Source organism: Necator americanus, chromosome III (assembly GCF_031761385.1).
Source record: "Necator americanus strain Aroian chromosome III, whole genome shotgun sequence".
NCBI lineage: Eukaryota > Metazoa > Nematoda > Chromadorea > Rhabditida > Ancylostomatidae > Necator > Necator americanus.
In genome coordinates, this window is record NC_087373.1 from 29899703 (window position 1) to 29920007 (window position 20305).

The 20305-nt window shown below is 40.1% G+C and overlaps 1 protein-coding gene across 3 annotated transcripts in view; it reads right to left on the bottom strand.

The window, feature by feature from the left end:
- The window catches only part of RB195_011402 (uncharacterized protein), a gene marked incomplete at both ends in the record, with an annotated part of 30305 nt that extends 12334 nt beyond the window's left edge, over positions 1-17971 (bottom strand). The window contains 3 exons of one of the 3 annotated variants that reach the window (XM_064192800.1): positions 8952-9034; positions 14355-14407; positions 16443-16684. In XM_064192800.1, coding sequence (XP_064050382.1) covers positions 8952-9034; positions 14355-14407; positions 16443-16684 — 378 coding nt within the window. Of the gene's footprint in view, positions 1-8951; positions 9035-12850; positions 12858-14354; positions 14408-16442; positions 16685-17910 lie in introns of those variants that run through there. The other 2 variants (XM_064192798.1, XM_064192799.1) reach the window with 2 other exon arrangements.
- Between the last annotated feature and the right edge of the window lie 2334 nt (positions 17972-20305).

Sequence of the window (20305 nt, forward strand, 5' to 3'; positions counted from 1 at the left end):
GAAATTAAGTGCATTCAGGACCCCAAATTTAGAGGGGGTACGAGAAGATAGCGACCTTCCCAGGCAATCGAAATCCTGCAAACTATAAGGCATGGCTATTGCACTAAGCCATTTCCTAATTATTCGCAAATTTGATTTTGGAGAAGGCTATCTACAATGGATACCTTCAATTTCCTTTAAAATAGAAGTCCCTACTACAGGAACTGAAGTTTCCAGAATGTAGGGAACAAAAAGGAGGAGAGTAGTCATTAGCTATCAGGGACTGCAGGTTATTTGCATATTGAGCACACTATAGGGTTATGGTCGTATTCTGATCTTAGGCGCATGCTATGAAATTGCAAGTCTCTTTACTATCTTAGTTAGTTTCTCTGCTATATTTTCCTGTGCATTGTAAAGAGCAACTCAAAAACTGTTTTGCTACATTGAAAATAAAAGTTCTGCTCGATTTAAAGGCATCACTCCGCGAACCTGAGGTGGCACGGATTTCAGGTGGAGTATTCGTATACGGGATAGCAGATTATGGAGAGGAGGGTAATTCAGTCCATTTCTTCCTAATTGCCGTAAAAACGGCCCGGAAGAATACGGCTTCGAGCGTTCTGGGGCACCATTTTCTACAAGGAATTCGATTGGAGCGCGCCAGAACGCCTGAAGCCGTATCTTCCGAGCCGTTTTTTGCGGCAGTTAGGAAGAAATGGACGGAATCACTCTCCTCTCCATAATCTACTATTCATTATAAGGATACTCCACCTGAAATCTGCACCACCTCAGATTCGTGGGGTGATGCCTTTAAGAAGCAGTATTGAAGGTGTCAGGAAATTTAAAAAAAAGTAAGAAATTCTTGAAATGCAAAATCTCTTCATGGAAGGCATTTAAGACCTTTTCAAGCATGCAAGGGTGTGCTGTAATTTGAAATTTCGTTTTTTGTGTTGAATGGAAAGCTATCAGCAGAAAAAGTCTACTAATGTTTTGAAATCGCGCTAATAAACTATGTAATGAATGAACAATTCTATTCGATAGCATAAATTAGCAGAAAAGGAAAATGCAATTGACTCGCTGACGCAGTTTTGCATATTAAACGTGCGTGAAAATAACGTGGAGCCTCAAAAATATCCAATGAAGTAAAAAGTTCTGAGCGTTTTTTTTTTCTCTTCGTTTCGACGAGGGAATTAACATACTTAGGACTATTTCATTCATATGAAGTATGCGCAGAATTGCTATTTTTTTTTATTAAGGCTATTAGATTCTGTAACTTCAAGAAAATTTTGCAAATTCTTGAAAAGGTGATAGTTGCTTGGTGCCAGGTCGGGATTATGCGACGGGTGCGGTAGAACCAAACATCCAACTTCTTCTGACGCGTCGTTAACTATGTGTGCGGCCTGGCGTTATCTTGATGCAAACCTTTCCTACTGGCCAATTCTGGCCGCTTCTGCTCGATCGCCTGCTTGAATCTGGTCAGTTGTTGACAGCAGAGGCCCGAATTGAGCGTTTGGCCCGATGGCAGAAGTTCAATGCATGATTTCCCTTCCAAACCCACCAAATTCACAGTAGAACCTTCTTGACCGTTAATACGGGCTCGACAATCTTTTTGTGCCGTCTCATCGCGATTGGACCACGATCTTTTTCGGTTTTTGTTCTCGTAATATCACCTTGAAATAGCCGTATAGTGTGCTGTTTGCAGATATGGCTCACTAAAGACCTAGGGAGAACGCTCAGATTTTTTTACTTCACCTAATATTAAAGTAAAGGATAAAGTCACTAGCGTCTCAATCCACTCGGGATGCGCCAGCGCGTTTTACTGGAATTCGTAATCGTTGAGGTTGTAGAACGCGCGTTCGCCTATACAATGACCTGCGGAGGGCAGCCGATCATCAAGTCAGTGTTTTTATCCTCCTCGACAAGTCTGGTACCAATTTATCAACCCCGGAGGGATGAAAGACTTGGTTTGCACTGGGACGGTTTCGAACCATCGACCGCGTGGCTACAATGGACCTCTAACCGACTCACCTGCCACCTAATATTTGAGGACAAAAATTCGGTCGATAGGAATCCTATGCAGGAATCCTAACAAGGAGCTAAATATGAATTCATATGTTTGAAAGGATTTTTTGTAGTCAGTATGTAGTATAAGAGAAATTGAGGAACAGAAATCCAGAGCCGAATAAATCACATCAATATGGATACCATGGCACATGAAAGAATGGAATTCGAGGATTTCCAAAGCAGCTAGGTGGACGACGAAACACGTCACGCAGCTATTACGATAACCTGCGTGGTTGAGCAGAGGGAAAACCACTCTGAGGGGGCGTGCATAATTTGAGGGGTATGGAACAAAGAGCATGGAAAATGTGCAAGGAATTTTAACAAGGAGACGCCTTTGTTAAGAAACTGGTTGTAACGTCAGTGGCAACCAGATTTTAAATTTTTTGAGAGAAGAGAGTGGAGAAATAGGATGGATTTTAACTGAAAATACTACATCTTAGAGTTGTTGATGATACAAATAAGGACAGAAGATGACGAAGACGAACTGAAGAAAATTTGATTTTTTGAATTTAGAGACAGCGTAGTGGAGTTGCTCGATCAAGTTACTAAACATGAGTTCACTTCATTGTTCTTCACTACACAACGTAGCGGAACTGAAACAGCATTTCATCCTTCAAAACAGGAGAAAAATCTGGCGCTGCAGTCAATCTCATAATGGAGATTGTGCTTTAATGAGTACGTTGAGCTTAGACGTAAAAAAGGACGGAGGAAGACATTCAAAACGCGCTCGAACGTGATGTCGCGGAAATTGGCACTTCAACAGGCGAATTGTCGTGGAAATTGGTGGGGATATTGAATTGCTAAGGGTCATTCGCCATCAAAATGCGCTTCGAGTCCATTCCTACGGAAATCAAGCGCTGTTAAGCCTCCAGCCCTCTTTTTACCTCGAAGAAAGAAGTTTTCGAAAGAACCTAGGCGGATTTCGCTAAGCTTGCAGTAGGACTATTACAGAAAGGTAAAATTAGGGCATTTCTCAGAATCCGAATATGAAATCGACGCAAAAAGACTCGTTTCCTTGACGAGCATGCTAACCATTCGTACGCAATCCGCCAAGGAACTGAACGTTATAAAAACCGTCTCACATGACAACATTCGCTTGCTAACAAGAAAATATGAAACCAAAACGATATGATAAACTGAATGCAAAGAAGAACATCTAGGGAGCAATCGAAAGTCACCCAAAAAGCGTCAATCTCGTTTGGAATGAATGATGTTGGAAGGGGAAAGCGGTTGATCCCATCCATATGTTATGCGAGATTTTGCAAGTGCACCTCAAAGAACGAGCTCTTTCTGTGTCACGAACAACTCGTCGTTGCTGCCTTCTGTCCCAATTAATTCATTAATTAACTAATGCAAGGCTGTGGAACGCCTATGAACGACCAAGCGTAAATGCAATTCTTTTCATGTGACATTTCGTAGCGGAAAATTCCTTAAAAAAAATAAAATGAACATTTTGTCAGGGGCCATGCAACTGACATCAAACAAAATCCAATTCCGACAACAAAATTGACGAAAGTTGTGAGATGGGGGTATATATGAGCGAAGGAGTCAAAAACCAGACAAATTCAATAAACAAGAAGACGGAAGTGAGAATAAATCCAAAAATTAGGTGACAGCTAGCAATCTTTGTGCTGTAATCACATTCTTCTTCATCAATATCAATTTTCGCACAAATTTCTTGTGTAGTTCAACAATTTTCATCGAGCATTTAGTACTTTGAAAACAGCAAAATAGAAGCAAATGGGTAATTCATTTAAACTCGCATTTTGTGGGTAGTCGAAAGTGGTCGACGTAGAGTGGCTGAATCAGTAAAATATTTAAAAATCTGTAAATGATGTTAATGCTAAGTGCAACACATCATGTTCCGAAGAAGCTGCTGGGACGATTTTTCAGGGTAGAAAACTGGTCGAGCATGACCTGGTTATCCCAGCCACCACATGCATAACTTCATAACCTCGTATATATAAATCGAGAGTCGTAAACAGGAAAAGCAGTGAATTGCTAGTCGATGACCACATCCACATTTTGCTACGTTGCGCGAGAACCACTGTTCAGACATAATCTTGAAACCATGAATTTGAAGTGATTAGGTTTGCTGAGAAGGACCTGGATCCTTCCACAGACTGAATAAGCGGGAAGGTCAACCGAGAAAAAGCTAGTTTTTGCAATCTCAGCCTTGGTTTCAACAAAAGGAAACTTTTTCAATGGGTTTCTTCTCTTAGCAGAATTCCAAGCGCAGTAAAGAGCTGAAGATTTCCTACTCTACACGTGAATTTAAGGAGAAAAGAGACTTTTTTGCTCCGTAATATGATAGAAAAGAGTTGAAGCGTAGTAAGCAGAAAACTGAAAGAAATTTGTTTGATGCCTGAGAAACCAGGATTGTTATTAGTATCCGAACATTAGTTCTTTTAATGGACAACGTAAAAGGTCCATTACTCGACGATAACATGACACGATATGTTTGGCGTAAAACAACACCCAAAAGCCACGTGCACACCCAAAGCCGGAAATTTAGGATGTGCAGTGCATTTGCACAAGTCTGCACAAGCCTTTGCAGTAGTTTTTGTTTGAATGCTAGGGCACCGCTCAACTGCTAATTGAGAGCCAAAGTTTTACTTTACCAAACATCAAAAATTTCCTTGAAGAAAGTGGAACTTAATGACATCACCCACGAATCTAGGGTGGTACGAGTTTCAGGTGGGTTATGCCTATACAGGGTCGTAGATTCCAGAGAAGAGGATGATTCCATCCATTTCTTCCAAATTGCCGTAAAAAACGGCCCGGAAGATGCGGCGCGTGCACGAGGCTGGCGCGCTCCAATCGAACTCGTTGTAGAAAATAGCGCCCTGGAACGCTCAAAGCCGCATCTTCCAAGCCGTTTTTTTTTACGGCGATTTGAATGAAATGAGTGGGATCCCACCCATTTCTGCAATCTACGATCCCGTATAGTCTTTGACCATCAAAAATCCATATCATTTCAGATTCGTGGAGTGATGCCTTTAATGATGTACAAATATGCTCGTGTAAACTGAAAATTTTCAAACCCTCAGATACCATAGGATACTGTCAATTACCATCAATACTAAATCCTGTCATTTCACTCAATACGGCCGACATGAATGGATAATCCAGCGCTAAATTACTAGTTAATCTCATGTTTTCACTACGTTAATGGGTCTGCTTCCTCATTTATTGAAGCGAATCTATATCCACATCCACATTTACGTTTGCATCTCATCATGGGTGCGAATAAGTTCAGTTATTTTTATTTTCAGTACTATATGTTAAAAACGTGACATGAAGACGAAAAGTAGAAACCTGAGAAATACAACGTGGTCGTAACGAATGCTAATATATTACCTTTGCCAGTTTTAAAGGCATCACCCCGCGAATCTGATGTGGATTTCAGGTGGAGTATTCGTATACGGGGTCGTAGATTATGGATAAGTGGATGATTTCGTCCATTTCTTGCTAATGGGCGTGAAAACGGCCCGGAAGATGCGGTGTGTGCACGCGGCCGGCGCGCTCCAATCGAACTCGTTGTAGAAAATAGCGCGCCGGAACGCTCCTAGCCGTACCTTCCGGGCCGTTTTTTACGGCAATTAGAAAGAAATGGACGAAATCGCCCCCTCTAATTAATCTACGATCCCGTATACGAATACTCCACCTGAAATCCGTACCACCTCAGATTCGCGGGGTGATGCCGTTAAGCAATATCTACTTCGTTACAAGACCACATATTAATGCTTTTGCATTTCAGTGCAACTTACGCTATGTTTTTTGATTTGCAAAATACGATTTAAATGCTCGTTTCTTGAGCTTCTCCGATTTGCTGCTTTATCAAGACGACATTATGGATGGATAGGAAGAGGTACCAAGAAGGAATCGTAAGAGCAATAAAGTGAAAAAAAACTTTTAGAAGAAAACAATATTTTCTTTCCTTTCAATTCATTCTACTCTGTTGTTTCTCAGAATAAAACCACACATGAAAGTTATTCCCTTGATTTCAAATCTCCACCCAAATGTGTTTTTTGTCGAGGTCATTTTCATATTGTCTTGCTAGATGAAAAAAAAAACAAAAAGCTGAATAAATCCCTAAAGCAGAGTACGAAAGGAAAAGATGACATCAATGACTACTATGTGCAGCTAGAAAAAAGTAGAGTGAAGAATATATTCAGATACAAATAATTACTTGAAGTAGCACAATGTAATCAAAAAGTTTAAGCGAAAGACCGAACGTAATAAGTCATTGCAGTCTGAATAATTTAAAGAAAACGCAACAGCACCACTGATGCGATAGGGAGGAGCCGGACCCTCCTCAGGTAAAGGGGGTCTAGCTCATGGGGCGCAGCTCAAGTGATGAGGATCCATTCGCCTATCGTCCAAAAGTGAAGGAACTCGGAGCACCAGCACTGACTGTCGCATCTATGAACAGCATGCCATAACCCTCGGCTAACCGCCTGTAGAAAATGGGCCTTATAGGAACTACAGAAACCTGAAATTCTGCAATATCCCTCCTCTCCAGGATCAGAAGGAGATTTCGCAGCATTAAAAACTTTCCTCTCGGTGTATAATCCGCTCGTGATTGCAACGCTTCCGAGAACTCATTAAGGACATAATAAATACTCAGAATAACGTAACAGTTGGAGGTTGAAGATTTCTAGAGGGTAAAATTAGGAGAACTGTGAATGAGAAAAACACTTTCATCTGAAAAATTCGCGGCCCATGACGTCAAGGACAAACGCGATGAAATTCAACGACAAGGACACATTCATCACGACGAAGTGAATGTAAATGGGACCGAGAATAAAAACTACCAGCACTATGCATCCCAACGGATAAGTCCCTGGCACTTGCAAGTGGAAGCACTGCTAGCGGCGTTATGTGACAGCGCTTCGGATGGAAAATTAACGAGCCGCAGTGGGCTTTTGGGCAGTGGGCGGCAAACCTGTGCGTCACGCGCTGAACAAACAGAAAACGGATTAGGTCCGACGACGTAGGCTCCTTATGTGAGAAAAACCTACGATCGATGACTTAGCTCCTCCAGCAGTTACTAAGGGGACTCAGGGGTCCTAATCTAAAAACAGACAACAATTAAGTGGATATAAAAACAACAGTGGCTATGAATCATCCTTCAGCAGGAAAACCCCTAAAGGATAAAATAAATGACCATAGGAAAAGAAGTAAAACAAAAATTTCCACATGCGATTCGCATCTCTCACGTCATTTCCCTGCTTAAAAAACAAAACAGCGCTACGAATTGTTAGACCGAACTAAACAATAAGCGACGAACTAACTCTAAAGTCTTTATGACAGTATGGAAAAGGAATTACAAGGATTACTGATGTGAGAATTGCTAAAAGCCTCCGGATAGGTCTCATTAATTTTCAGTAGAAATAGCAAAATTAAAAATCCCTTGCTCTCAAAATGAGATAGAGGTAGAGAAACAGGTATAGACCAGGCAATTACTCCTACATTTTCCACTACCATACTGGTTAAAACGCTTCTTTTGGCACTCAAACCAGTCGCAAAGAAAAAGAATTCAAATATTGCGAAATTTCATTGGAAAATCTACATCAAACCAACCACTATCTACCAGGACCGATACAAGACAAAGACTACGTAGAATTCTCTCATATTTCATGCAAATGCAACTTTGAAAAAAGCGAAGTTTTCGCCTTATATGAACATGAAATCACCTCTAGTATAACACCATATAATATAATACAAAAAATATTATGCACATTTGTAACCCAAAAGATAACGAGAAATTCACTATCAAAAGCAAGGAAATTGGGAACACAAATGAAAGAAAGCACGGAAAGTTGACCAATTGTCTGCGCCTATGCCTTTTCTTTCAAGTCGCAACGCTCACCGCATGTTTACAAATAGGAGGGAAGCCACAAACTGAGAGCTTTCCCTATACTTCGCATACGCGAAAGAGGAAAAATATTAAAATATTAATATTATTAATATATTACTGAACCCATGCTTCAAAATTTAACATTGAGGTAGAGCCAAGTTAAAAAATCTTCTGGAAGCAATTTTGGAATTCATAAATTTAATAAAGTGTTATTCACATGGTGGTATAGTATTAAAAATCTTCAAACAAATAAGATACAGAATATGGAGATAGATTAACAGATGAATCACCTTCGTATTCTATCCAAAAGCTTTCGTAATTTAAAGGCATCACCCATCACGAATCTGGGGTGGTACGGATTTCTGGTGGATAGTGCCTATGACAGATGGATGACAACTTAAGCGTTAGTCGCATTTATTTGAAATATAAGGAATTACAAAGAGGAGTTATAAGAAAACGATAGGGAACCTGTAACCCAAAAAAGATTCCGAAACAAGGCAAAGAATGCTGTAACTCCAGAAACTTCAAAAAAATATAACTGACCGTATGCATGATTTTGTTTTTATGTTAATTTTTTTCTCTTAACATAGAGGAAAATAGATAATAGCCAAAATAAAAAAAAACACTACACACATATTCAAAATTACATAGAAGCAACTACGAATGAAAAATTGAGAGTCAAGCAACCTAATTTGAAAACAAATCAACTTAAACCTTTTTAAATGTTTTTAATTAAATGTTTTTGCTGTAATCTAACAATGATTGTTAGATTACAGCAAAAACATTGGGACACTCTCCTTGACGATTTGTATTTATTTGATATTTGTTCAGCTCGCACAACTATTTCCTTTCAAAAGATGTAGTCTGCAGAAATATCTGAATAATTCAGTTTGTACGCCACTGTTGCAAAACTTTGTGTGGAATGTAGTAGAAAAATCCCAAAAATCATTGTCAACGGATGACAAAGAATGCGACAAAAAAGAAGAAAGTCTTCCAGACAAAACAGACAGAAAATTCCAAAAGAAAAAAGAATTCTAAGAGGACTTACCCGAGGAGTAAGAATATCCTCGAAACGCATTCCCCTTCCACCTTCTTGCACAGCGTCTTTGTTTTTTAGCAGTGGAAGGAAATCTGCAACATAGCTATGCCAAAGAAGCAAATCAACAAAAAAAAGTTTGCAAACAAACAGCAGTAAAATCAAAAACTTGAAGAATGGAAGAAGAAAGAATAGAAACAAAGTTCCGTAGACAATCAGAAACAAGTACTCACAATGCTTCATTACCACGATAGTGCTTCATCCTAATCAAATTTAGTTAAAGAAAAAAATGAGAACTTCCAACGATCTAAGAGCTACAGTGGTCCTCTCATTGGAGTCTTGGACTTTAAGTAGATTCTTAATAACATTGAGGACATCGCGGATAGGAATACCGCACTTCAAGTACACAACGAGCATTGATTGGTGCTACAGATAGAATGCTGCTGTTTCTGTAGGCTTGAAAGCAACACATCATACTCTTCTACAAGATAATCCTTAAAGAGCGGCACACTCCTAAAAAAGGAATGTGAGAAGAATGAAGCTTAATGAACTTTCAGGTACATCAGAAATATTCGTTATATTTAGTGACACAGCGAGTGCTTCAACAGCAAAGATGCCTATGATGTTCATCAAGAAAACAGGTTCTCGATTCATTCTCCAACAAAACCTGCATTCTTCGGCTTATTATGAAGACAGTTATTCCAACAGCAACCAGCCACTCTTCAACACTTCTGAATAGTGAATAAAAGGACGAAAGATAAAGTGCACGGCGTTGATCAATCCCAGTGGTGATGCACCTACGCTTTCGACTTCAATTCAGAACCGTCTGGAATTTATGAAGCTTCTGGAAGGAACATCTGCAGCTTTATAATGAATTGCGGGACGAGCCAATGTGTCTAAGTTTTTATCCTCCCACACGAGTCTCGTACCAACTTATCGACGCCGAAAGGATGAAAGAACTGGTTGGGACTGCGACGGTACGAACCATAGATCGAGAAGCCACAGTGGAACCTCGTACCGACTGCGTTACATTTACCTTACTTAATAGTGAATAGAAGGATAAAGGATAAAATGTCTGACGTTAATCAACCCGCTCGGGATGCGCCACTACGTTCACTTCAATTCAGAATCGTTTGATCCGATGTGTCAAGTCAGTGTTTTTATCCTCCAAGACAAGTCTGGTAGCAATTTGTCGATCCCGGAGTGATGAAGGGCTTGGTGAGCACCAGGGTGGATTCGAACCTCACGATCGTGCAGACAGCGGAACCTTTTACCGACTGCGCTACACCCGCCCCACCCGCTACACTATAATGTTAACGGTGAATATCTATGAATATCTATCAAAAGCCACTACCATTTCTTGACCACAACGTTCTCTTGAACATCCACAGCCTGTCGAGTAGGAAATGAAAGAAGTTTTCAACTAATTAAAGTGCCCAATGAGAGAACAGTTATAGAAAAATTCGTGGAACCCTTTTCAGTATCAACAGTCTCTACAATATGTAGTAGGATCAGAACATCATGAAGCTTGGTGCAGTTGCGTAAGCGACTGTGCTCGAAGTGCCTGGGTGACGTAGCAGTTGGAATCGAGGTGGGAACATCGCAAACTACAGCGAGAAGTGGTGTAAACAAGGGTCTCCCCTTTGATGCTTGCGCTCCACCACGCCGCTCTGAGCGCTTGCTCAGCTACACTGCGCTTCATGTCGTTTTAACCTTACTGTATCTCTGATATACCTGCAAGACAAATTATCAGTGAAAGTGTGATTACTCTTACAAATCAAATAGAACATCACACTATTAGGAATCCAGATCGTAACACTGCCTAGAAAATCTCCGATGCTGCTATACGAGCGAAAAAAGAGGAAAATGAAGGGATAAGCGCATAGCGTTCATCCAACTGATGAATAGAATACCGTAACCCGTCAATACAACCTGCGAAATAAGCAGTGACAACCCTTTAATAACTGAGTAGATAATTCAAGAAGAGTTCGTAACGCACGGAGTATAAACAATATGTTAAAATTACAGGGGAACGCTAGGTTCATAATGTGTAATTTGTCGAAGAAAGCGAATAAGTGAAGTAATATTACAGAATTTTAGTTAATAAGGAGTAATGGAAAAGGTTGAGTCCAAAAATATAATCTTATGAATTAAAATTCGACCCAATAAAACTAGCAAATCTCAATTGCCACCTGCAACCGTCTATTTAAGTCCAGGACTGATAATTTGCATCAGTGAACACAGTGGCACTGAAAACGAACCGCATAATCGGTAATATTAGTTGCGGCACTGCGTACGACTGTTTTCCTTACATATCAATCAATAACGCAAAAATAACAGTAGTAGCAACAATAACAATGGTGATCGCCATAGTAATAATAATAACAGTGATGGGGACAGCAATAATTGTAATGTAATTGTAATTGTAATTGTAATGGAGGAGGTTGAGTCTAAAACATCATTTTCACTTCATTTTGTGCTAAAACATCATTCTTTGATAACTCTTGGGGGAAAACAGGAGGAAACCCATATTTCGAGTAATACTTTCAAATTGTATCTACATTATATTAGTTTCGAAGGAGTGTTTGAAGCTGAAGTTTGAATATTCTCCAAATGTAAAGTTATAATAAAAAAGATGAAGAAAGATTGTTAGAGATACCATAGACTAATTTCAAAGAAAACGGCACTAACACCAATTTTCGTTGGTCAGTGAAGGGGAGCGAAGCAAACACCACAGAAAGTCTGAAACCCGGCTCTATCCGGACGTTCAGACTGGTAACTGTTGTAACAATAGTTGACGAATGTGGTCCAATAGTGAGAGGCTACGTAGTGTCTGCAGAGATGACGATGATGAAGACGCCTTAGCTCAACTAAGCCTTTAATCCTTTCGCGGTCGACAAATTGTTGCCAGACTTGTCTAGGAGGACGAAAGCACTGAACTGATATTTACATTTTAAAGTTAAAGTTTATAAACCTCAGAAGATTCTGAATTAACGTCGAACGCTTTTACGCATCCCAAAGCGATTTATAAACACCGAGAACCATATTTTTTTCATTCTTTGAAATTAATACCGGTGATAAAAACATCAAGAGACCTTAAAAGAAGAAGGGCAGTGGCAGGTTCAAAAATCGTATGCTATGCGTACAATGTTTGTCTTAATGTCCCTTTGAGTCCCATTGTTGGATTTTATAGTCACTGTCGGGTCTCATTCCTTCTGAAAACTGCGTGAAGAATTTTCTTCTATTGGCGGCCGAGAAAGGAGGAGGAGGACATTCAACGCTGTTCAATTCGATTGTATATGTACATATACTTGAACATTATACTATATGAATAAAAAACATTATACTTACATTATATTACATGAACATGTTCACGTACACGAGAAATGTTTCAAATCAATGTTTTATGAACAGGAAATTACTTTTCTGTTCGAACAGATGTTATATATATATATATATATATATATATATATATATATATATATATATATAACATATATATTATGTATGCTCAACTAGAGCAGCGTTGAGTTTTCCCCTACTTCCTCCCCTTCCCCCAACTTCCTTTACACCATAACTTCCTCATAATGTCAGTCGAAGAAACATCGTTACACTGTTTTCTGAGAGAATAAAATCGAATTAATTTGCTTTTGAGCGCAAGAACGTTCATATGGTGCATAAAAACCGTTCTTAAGTGACAAATGCATTTCCTACTTGAGAAGCATTTGAATAGGCAAGAGTTCATCAATCGACAGATCATTACTGGAATTGAATAGCTGAGTTAGTTGAGGCCCAAAAAGCTAAGCGTTACTCTTAGAGGACCCATGACATGTTGGCTAAAACTACTAAGGGAAAAAAGGATGATAGAGCTCTAACTACTAATGGTTCGGCTCTGAGTAGCTTTAGCCTACCTGTCATGGATCCTCGAAGACTACTGCTCAGATTTTAGGGCCAACACTGACCAAGCTATCCACTTGCAGTGATGAACAGTCGCTTGATGAATTATCGCCTTCTCAAATAAGAAACACACATAAAAACGGTTTTAATGTGACATAAGATCGCACATTTTGTCACATAAGAACGGTTTTATGACCTATGATTGTTTTTCTGCTCAAATATACAGTTCAATTAGAGTATCGTTGAGTGTCCCTCCAGCTACCTCCACACCAAAGTACTTCATTCTAAGTAGAGTCGAGTGCAACTTATTATTTTACCCATTCACTATAATTTAGAGTCGATTGTTGCGTTTTTACGAGAGAGAGAGAGAGAGAGAGAGAGAGAGAAATGAACACGACATAGAAGCGATAGTCGGAGCCGGTGCTCTTACCCCCTTCACTTTTGAACGGTTGGCGAAATTATCCCCTTCACTTTTGGGCGGTTAGCAAAAGGACCCCCTTCACTTGAGCTGCACCCCGTGACCCCCCCCCCCCCCCCATCGCACCTACGATGCTCAATGCATAGAATGGAGGAATGAACAAGCCTGAAATACACAGTGCATATTGTCGAAAATAGAACTACACCAGCTTCCACCGTCCAATGCAAATTTATTATCTTATGCACCGTCTCTACCGTCTGATAGCACGTGGTTTCTAGTCGCCTCTAATGCCAAAAAAAGTTCAAGATAATCGAACTGGATTTGATTAATACTTTTAGCGAAGCTGCTCATTCCAGCAGGTAAAAAGCATTATAGGCGTTCGCGTATGAAACAACTTCTACCTAAGTACATCTAACCATACGTGGAGTACAAGGTTATAGAAGAAATTGCAAGAAATAATAGTCATTCAAAAAAAAATAGGAAAGGAAAACGAGTACGCCTCTGCCGCGAAGAGCATTCGTTCATAACATAGGAAACAGAAACTGATTGAAAGCGACATTTGCAAGCAAAGAAAGCATGTCACAGAATCAATTTCAATAGGAAGTCTCGGGCAATGGATGCATTCACCGGAAATAACCAGGATCATAATGAATAATCTATTTCAACAACATACAAGACAACACGCAAGGATTGTTACACAGATTCAAGTTCCATTTGCTACACAAGCGTCTGAAAAGCGCAGAATACAAGAAAAGAGGCAAGAACTCAAGCTGAGCGTTCCTGGCCTGTCATTGAGAAACTGCAGAGTCGATTTGCGATTATGTACATCTGGGAGAAAGCCGTTGCGTTAAGTGCTAAGAAAAAAAGTCGGTTATAGACCCGAGGCTCTTACTACTTTTATGCGTGTGAGGCAATGTCTACGATTTCTGCGAAATACTACTGGATTGCACGCAAAAAAAAGAAAAGCACATTTATACTTCTGTTAATGAAAAACAAACGATTCAGAAACATGAGTAAGAATCCGATGCAATCAACCTACTATTGAGTCCTGCAAAGAGAAAGGAGAAAAACTTAATTTCACACGGAAAGCGAATTTATACCGATTGCCAATTCACTAAGTACTTCTGCAGTGAAAAGAAAAATCCATGCAGCGCTGGATGGGTAGGCGAAGCCAGCTTATCTTCATCGGATCGGAGTGCATCCACAAATAGATAGCAAGATGGACGTGCGACGAACGAGCTGGGAAAATGAAGGACGTCGGGCCGCATATGAAACACTGCTTTTTGATCACAGCACGAATGAGCTTTAGATCATGCGCTGTGCATCATAGATCACTATTCTATTAGCTCTGAATTTTTTTTGTATGTATACTAGGGTCTACCAGCAAAAACTAGACTATATTAAAACCATATTAAAAACAGCATTCGGGAAACTTTCCTAAGTGCTTTGTTTATATTTTCTCGATTAACAGACAGAAATCAGGACAGTAGATAGCAAGTATCGAAATGAAAAAACGCGAAACACCCCCTAGATATCCAGGAATCAGGGGCCTCAAGAGCGCTTCTGAGCATCAATTCATCCGACTAAGCAACTTTTTACATCCATAGGTTTGACAAAGTGAAACCGCGTAAAGTGGATTTCATTGCCCCAAAAAGGGTGTAAATACAAGTATCCAAAAGATGGAAACGCGAAACAGCCACGGATGTACAGGGATCAGGGTCATTTAGCAATATGGACATCAGTTCACCCAACTACATAACTCTTTACACCTATAGGATTGACGTAACGAAACCACGTAAAATGCAGTTTATTAGCCGCATGGGTGTAAATAGTTGCTTTATAGAGTAATTTCACCACTGGTCTATTAGATGACGGTTTCATTTGACTGCTTTCAATCGAAAGCAAGTAGTTATAAGTTTATTTATGGATAAGAGCTATTCATTCACTAAAACAGATCTCTGAGCAGCAATCAAGCGTACAATATTCAGTTTTCGAACTAGCAAAGATGAAAGTTTAGTGCTCTCATTGATAATTCAGACTAAACGACCAACATATCATTGAACAAATCATGCATCATAAGTTATTTCAGCGGTTAATCCGTGAGAAAATGTCACTTTTTACGTCAAGAAAAGGCCAAACAAAGATTAAGAGAACACTAGAAATGTTAAAAGCTTTGCTCGTTGAAAAATGACGATTTGTTTGCGTAGCTGCTGTCGTTAAAAGCGTACGTACTATATGCTGAAGGTAAAAATACACGGAAAAGTGCGATAAGGATTGAACCATGACTCTATGAAGGATAATACGTATTCACTGCATCGGCCATTATTCGTTAATGATGCCAAATGAGTGGCCAAAACACAGAAATCATCCCTATAAACCAGGCGTACGAACAAATCACATCTCATTTCCAGAGCCATCATCGCCGTCACTGTAGAAAAATCTTTTCGTTGCAGGAATATTGAGTGAATTTCTAACTTTGCAACGTTAGTAAAGGGAAATATTTAAAGTATTTTCGAAGGGGCTGACGTTCAGCAACTCAACCTTCACTAGAATCTATGAAAACATAATCAGATGGAGTCGAGACAGTAAAGCACAGTAAAGCAACAGCAACAGTGTTCAGACAACAATGTGCTATTTTTGTATTTACTACTACGATAAACATATTGAGTCAACGTTAATAACTCACAAATATCAGCGGAGGTCAATAACGAGAATCAGCGCAAGAGTGGAGGTATGGCTACTTCCAATCGATTTCCTCAGTTAAGATCACAGCTGTCAAAAGGCAGAGTTCATAAATCCGTAAATTCTATCCATTATCTACTTTCAATACACACAGACATAAGGTAATGATGAGTAAGGGAGTTTCTAACTTCGGAAACACGGCGGATCATGGTTCACCTAGAAAAGTCCTAGCACTTCCTCATTGTCAAGAAAACGTTAGTTTCAAACACACAGAGGATAGTGGGAGGATTGACATCACAATAAAAACAAGACGTAGCTGGAAACTGAAAAGAACACCATAATATAACCCGAGGAGTCGGAACGAGCCGGAACTCGTGCGGACAACTGCACGACACCATCTTCCCACGTACAAACTAGCGCTACAAGAAATGAAGAGGATGTGAAGTGGGAAGGATATCCACAGTCAATTAATGACGGTAGAAGCTTCGACAGGCTGCTAACCTTACCAATGAAACATGGCAAAATTCCAATGAGGAAATGGCCGGCGCATCAGGTCATCGGCAGCGGCGCTGCTGCGTCGCGCCGATGTCCCGTCGCTAATCCCGGAACGATGCTGCAGCTTTTTCTTGCAGTTTTTTCGTGGATATATCCGTGGTGTTCCTCTTCTTGTAACTGTAGCCATACCGTACATCTGTACTATCACTGTATCGCCCATGGTAGTGCAAATCAATGCAAGATCAGTGTCCATTTTATGGTTTTTTCGAAGCCAACTTCGTTTATTTGACCTGCAGTGTCAGATTCCAGAAAGTCCAGTTGTTGTAGATTAGTATTTGTATCGATTTAGCATCCCCGTAGGTTGTAAGACACGTTATTCTGAGCCCGTGTCCAGTATATGTCCAGATTTTCGGAGGATAAGTATGGTAGGAACGAAACCTTTGGTGACTTTTATCTACCGTACTGTCCCTATATAAATCCTTTTTTTTATTTGCTAAAAAGAATGACGCTCTAAAGTTGCGACGTCGCTTCGTCGCGGGACCTAACAGTGCGCTGGACAAACATTTCCAGTTTAGGTGCGGGTGGGTGTGTGCTTCCGCTGTGTGATGCATTTATTCTTCTTCCTACTGTACTATCCGATGTCGTTTGGTTTATTTGCACGCGGGAATTCGGAAATTCCAGTGGTACTTCGTTGTATTCGGATCTAACCGTCGAGTGGATGAACATTTCTGTGGCGGAATGGGTGGAAATGTAATGCGCTGTGTGCTGCATTTATCCGCTGGAAAATTTTCGTTGGATAACAATGCATCAGCGTAACCCCATCTATCCGCGATGAGGAGTTTTTCCGGCCGGATAAATGGTATTAGATAGGGATACTGATGTCCAGTCACATTTTTGCTGTTGACTAAAATCATCGATATGATTGCTTCGATGCGATCACGTCTTTTTTTCTAGATTTTTTTTCCTAACAATGCAGGAAAGCTGTCGGTTGCTGTGTTACAATTTGCAGTTGGTGTAATCTTTCTTTCTCTCACTCTTAGCTCCATTCCTTTCATTTCTTAGTGGGCAATTTTTTAATTCGGTAAAATTGCTGGCGAAAAAAAAGAGTCCCAGGAAATAAGCCCGGTGACTTTTATTGACCAGAGCTTCATTGTCTTCACTCCGACTGTCTCTGTTGCTGCTTGCGTGCAAAAGCCCAGATGGGCGATAAATGTGCCGTTCGTCTGCTGAGCCATCGTTTCTCAATTTCGTCGTCACAAATGTAATTACGATTTGTTTTCGGAAGGAGCCGCTACTGACGTCATCATGACGCTTTCCAAACATCGCATTAAAACATATTTTCGCATGCATAGTGGCATTGTGAAAAAAAAGCCGGACATACCTACATTACATTCAAATCCACTAACATCGAGGGCCCTAGCGTGTTTATACTAGGGTAGCGTTCCGCTCCTCTAAGAACATCGCACGAGCACCCATTACCTCTATAGTCGTCGCTGTAGATATTGTTGATATTGGCTCCAAGGAGACACGCACGTGCCATTAGTCGGCCTCCAATCGATTATTACGGTAATCGATAGGGCGATTATAGCGAGGAGTTCTCGGAATCCTTTTTTGTATAGCTTCCGCATTAGTAGTTTATCGTCCTTCTTAATTTCGTATGATAACTATGCATGATTAAGGTTAGTTCGTATTCGAAGTCATAGAAAAATCCTTTTCGAGCATACACGCTATCGATTATTGTCTAATCGATCGAAGCAAACGAGTATCAGTGACTTTCGAAGTACTTAATTCAGTCAAAAAAAGAAAGAATAAATAAGTCTTGAAAGACGGAAATGCATATGTGCTGAAGAAAGATTCACGAGGGTTTGTAATCGTATAGTAGTGTCAGTTCGCGTAAAGAATCAGAATCGGCACAGATAGAGGTCTGAGGTTCTTTCTAGAAACAATGGAATATGAAAGTGGTGGTTGGAGGCACTGACTCCTATCTTAATCTACATTTGCCTGCCAGATGTCCCGCCCATAGAACAATTATCATGCACATTCAAATTCAAATAAGTGCTATATTCGTTCAGATATAAATCGTACTGAAAGATTTTCAAAGGGAGGATTCTTATATTCATTTTCAGATCGGTCCAATCAATTTTTTTTCTCTCATTTCTCATTGACGATGCTATTTCTAGCTATGAAAATTGACAAATAGGAACAAAACCAGTTCAAATGTTTTGATCGCTGATAAGCAACTATGTCCAAGACACCGATTCTGTTTCCTTCTTCTGTCCTTAGTCGAATTAAGGTTTTCTAGATGCATCTGAAGTTGCAGAACATATTCCAGATATTCAGAAGCATTAAGCAGAAGAATATCTGCTTAATGCGTCTGAATGGCATTAATGTGTCTCTAACGCCTGGAGTAGTAGAAGAATCAATGCAACATCTGATTTGTCTACATTTACTCCTTTCTAAACATGCATTTTTGATTCCAGTTCAAAATTATAGAGTTATAAAAATGGATTTTATAGAACTAGTAAATCTACATGTAATTATCAATTCGGCTCATAGATCCTGTTTTCAAAGATGCACATTTGAATTGGGCGAAGCGTTGACTACGGTCCAACGGATGGAGATTCGCAACATGCAGATTTTGATACAAGTACTGCATAGTAGAATCAAAACGTCATGAAGCACGGTGTAGTTGCGTAAGCCGCTGCACTCGAAGCAGTGCGGTAGGGCACAGCGGTTAGGATCGAGTGGGGACCCATTCTATTTCTGCCACTTCTCGTAGCTGCAGTTCGCAACGGTCCCACCTCGACTCCAACCGCTATCTCCACCGCGCCGCTCCGAGCGCAACCGTTTACGCAACTGCACCGTTCTTCAGGTCGTTTTGACCCGACTATATGTTTCGGTGAAGTTTCTTAAACAACAAATCATCTCTAGAAAAAAAGGAATGTTGTCTATGGCAATTGTGTTGTAAAATAGCACTCTTTGATTTGTATTGGCTCACGGTTACATGTTGTGAAGTTCCAGTAATCGACAAGGGGTCGAATGGATGCCACTTTAAACAGCGGACACTTGACTAGGCGAACATAGTTGAGAGGTCTTTTTTCATTACATTGATTCATTTATGAAGTAACAGTAACGAAAAGGAGAAGGAAATGCAGAGACAGATCCTCCTTTTCAAGAATTTGATGTACTCGTTATTTTATCCTTGAACAGTGTAATGAAGAGAACTACATATTGAAAGTAAAGGGCGAGGTTGGGAGGCGTGACTACCGGTGAAAATGTCATTTTCAACGGCTCAGTATTCTGTTCTTGACATTTATTACATATTCTATTTTATTTTCTTGACAAAAGGACCTAAAATAACTGGAATTCTATTCCACATACTGCGGTTAAAGGGGTTTTCACATATTTTTCTTCTTTCCTTTCCGCGTCCTCAGTTTCCTTCCTCACGTAATTTTCTTCTCTTTCCTTCTATAGCGTGAATGTCACTTTCCATATGTTTTTTCTCCTTTTTCCTTCCGTATAAGCAATTTCCATTCGATTTCACTGCGAATGTACGTAAATGTGGATGTGCGAATACTTCTCGTGAAGCGGCCACCGCAAGGATTTCTTGCACGATTTCGTAAATGACTGCTTTGCAGGGCCAGGCCGTAGAAACCTATCTTGTTTTATCATTCACGACTTTTGTGTAGAGCTTCGCCACCTGCAGCTAATGTGGTGGAATTCCTGTTCTCATTTGTTTGTCTGACGACACATGAGTGACGTGTTTGCGTTTTGCAGCGAAGGAACTGCTTGAAACTACTTTTTTTTGTCACTCAGCGACAAATATTCACCTAAATGCCGCTAGCGACGAATGCCGCACACGACAATGCAGTCG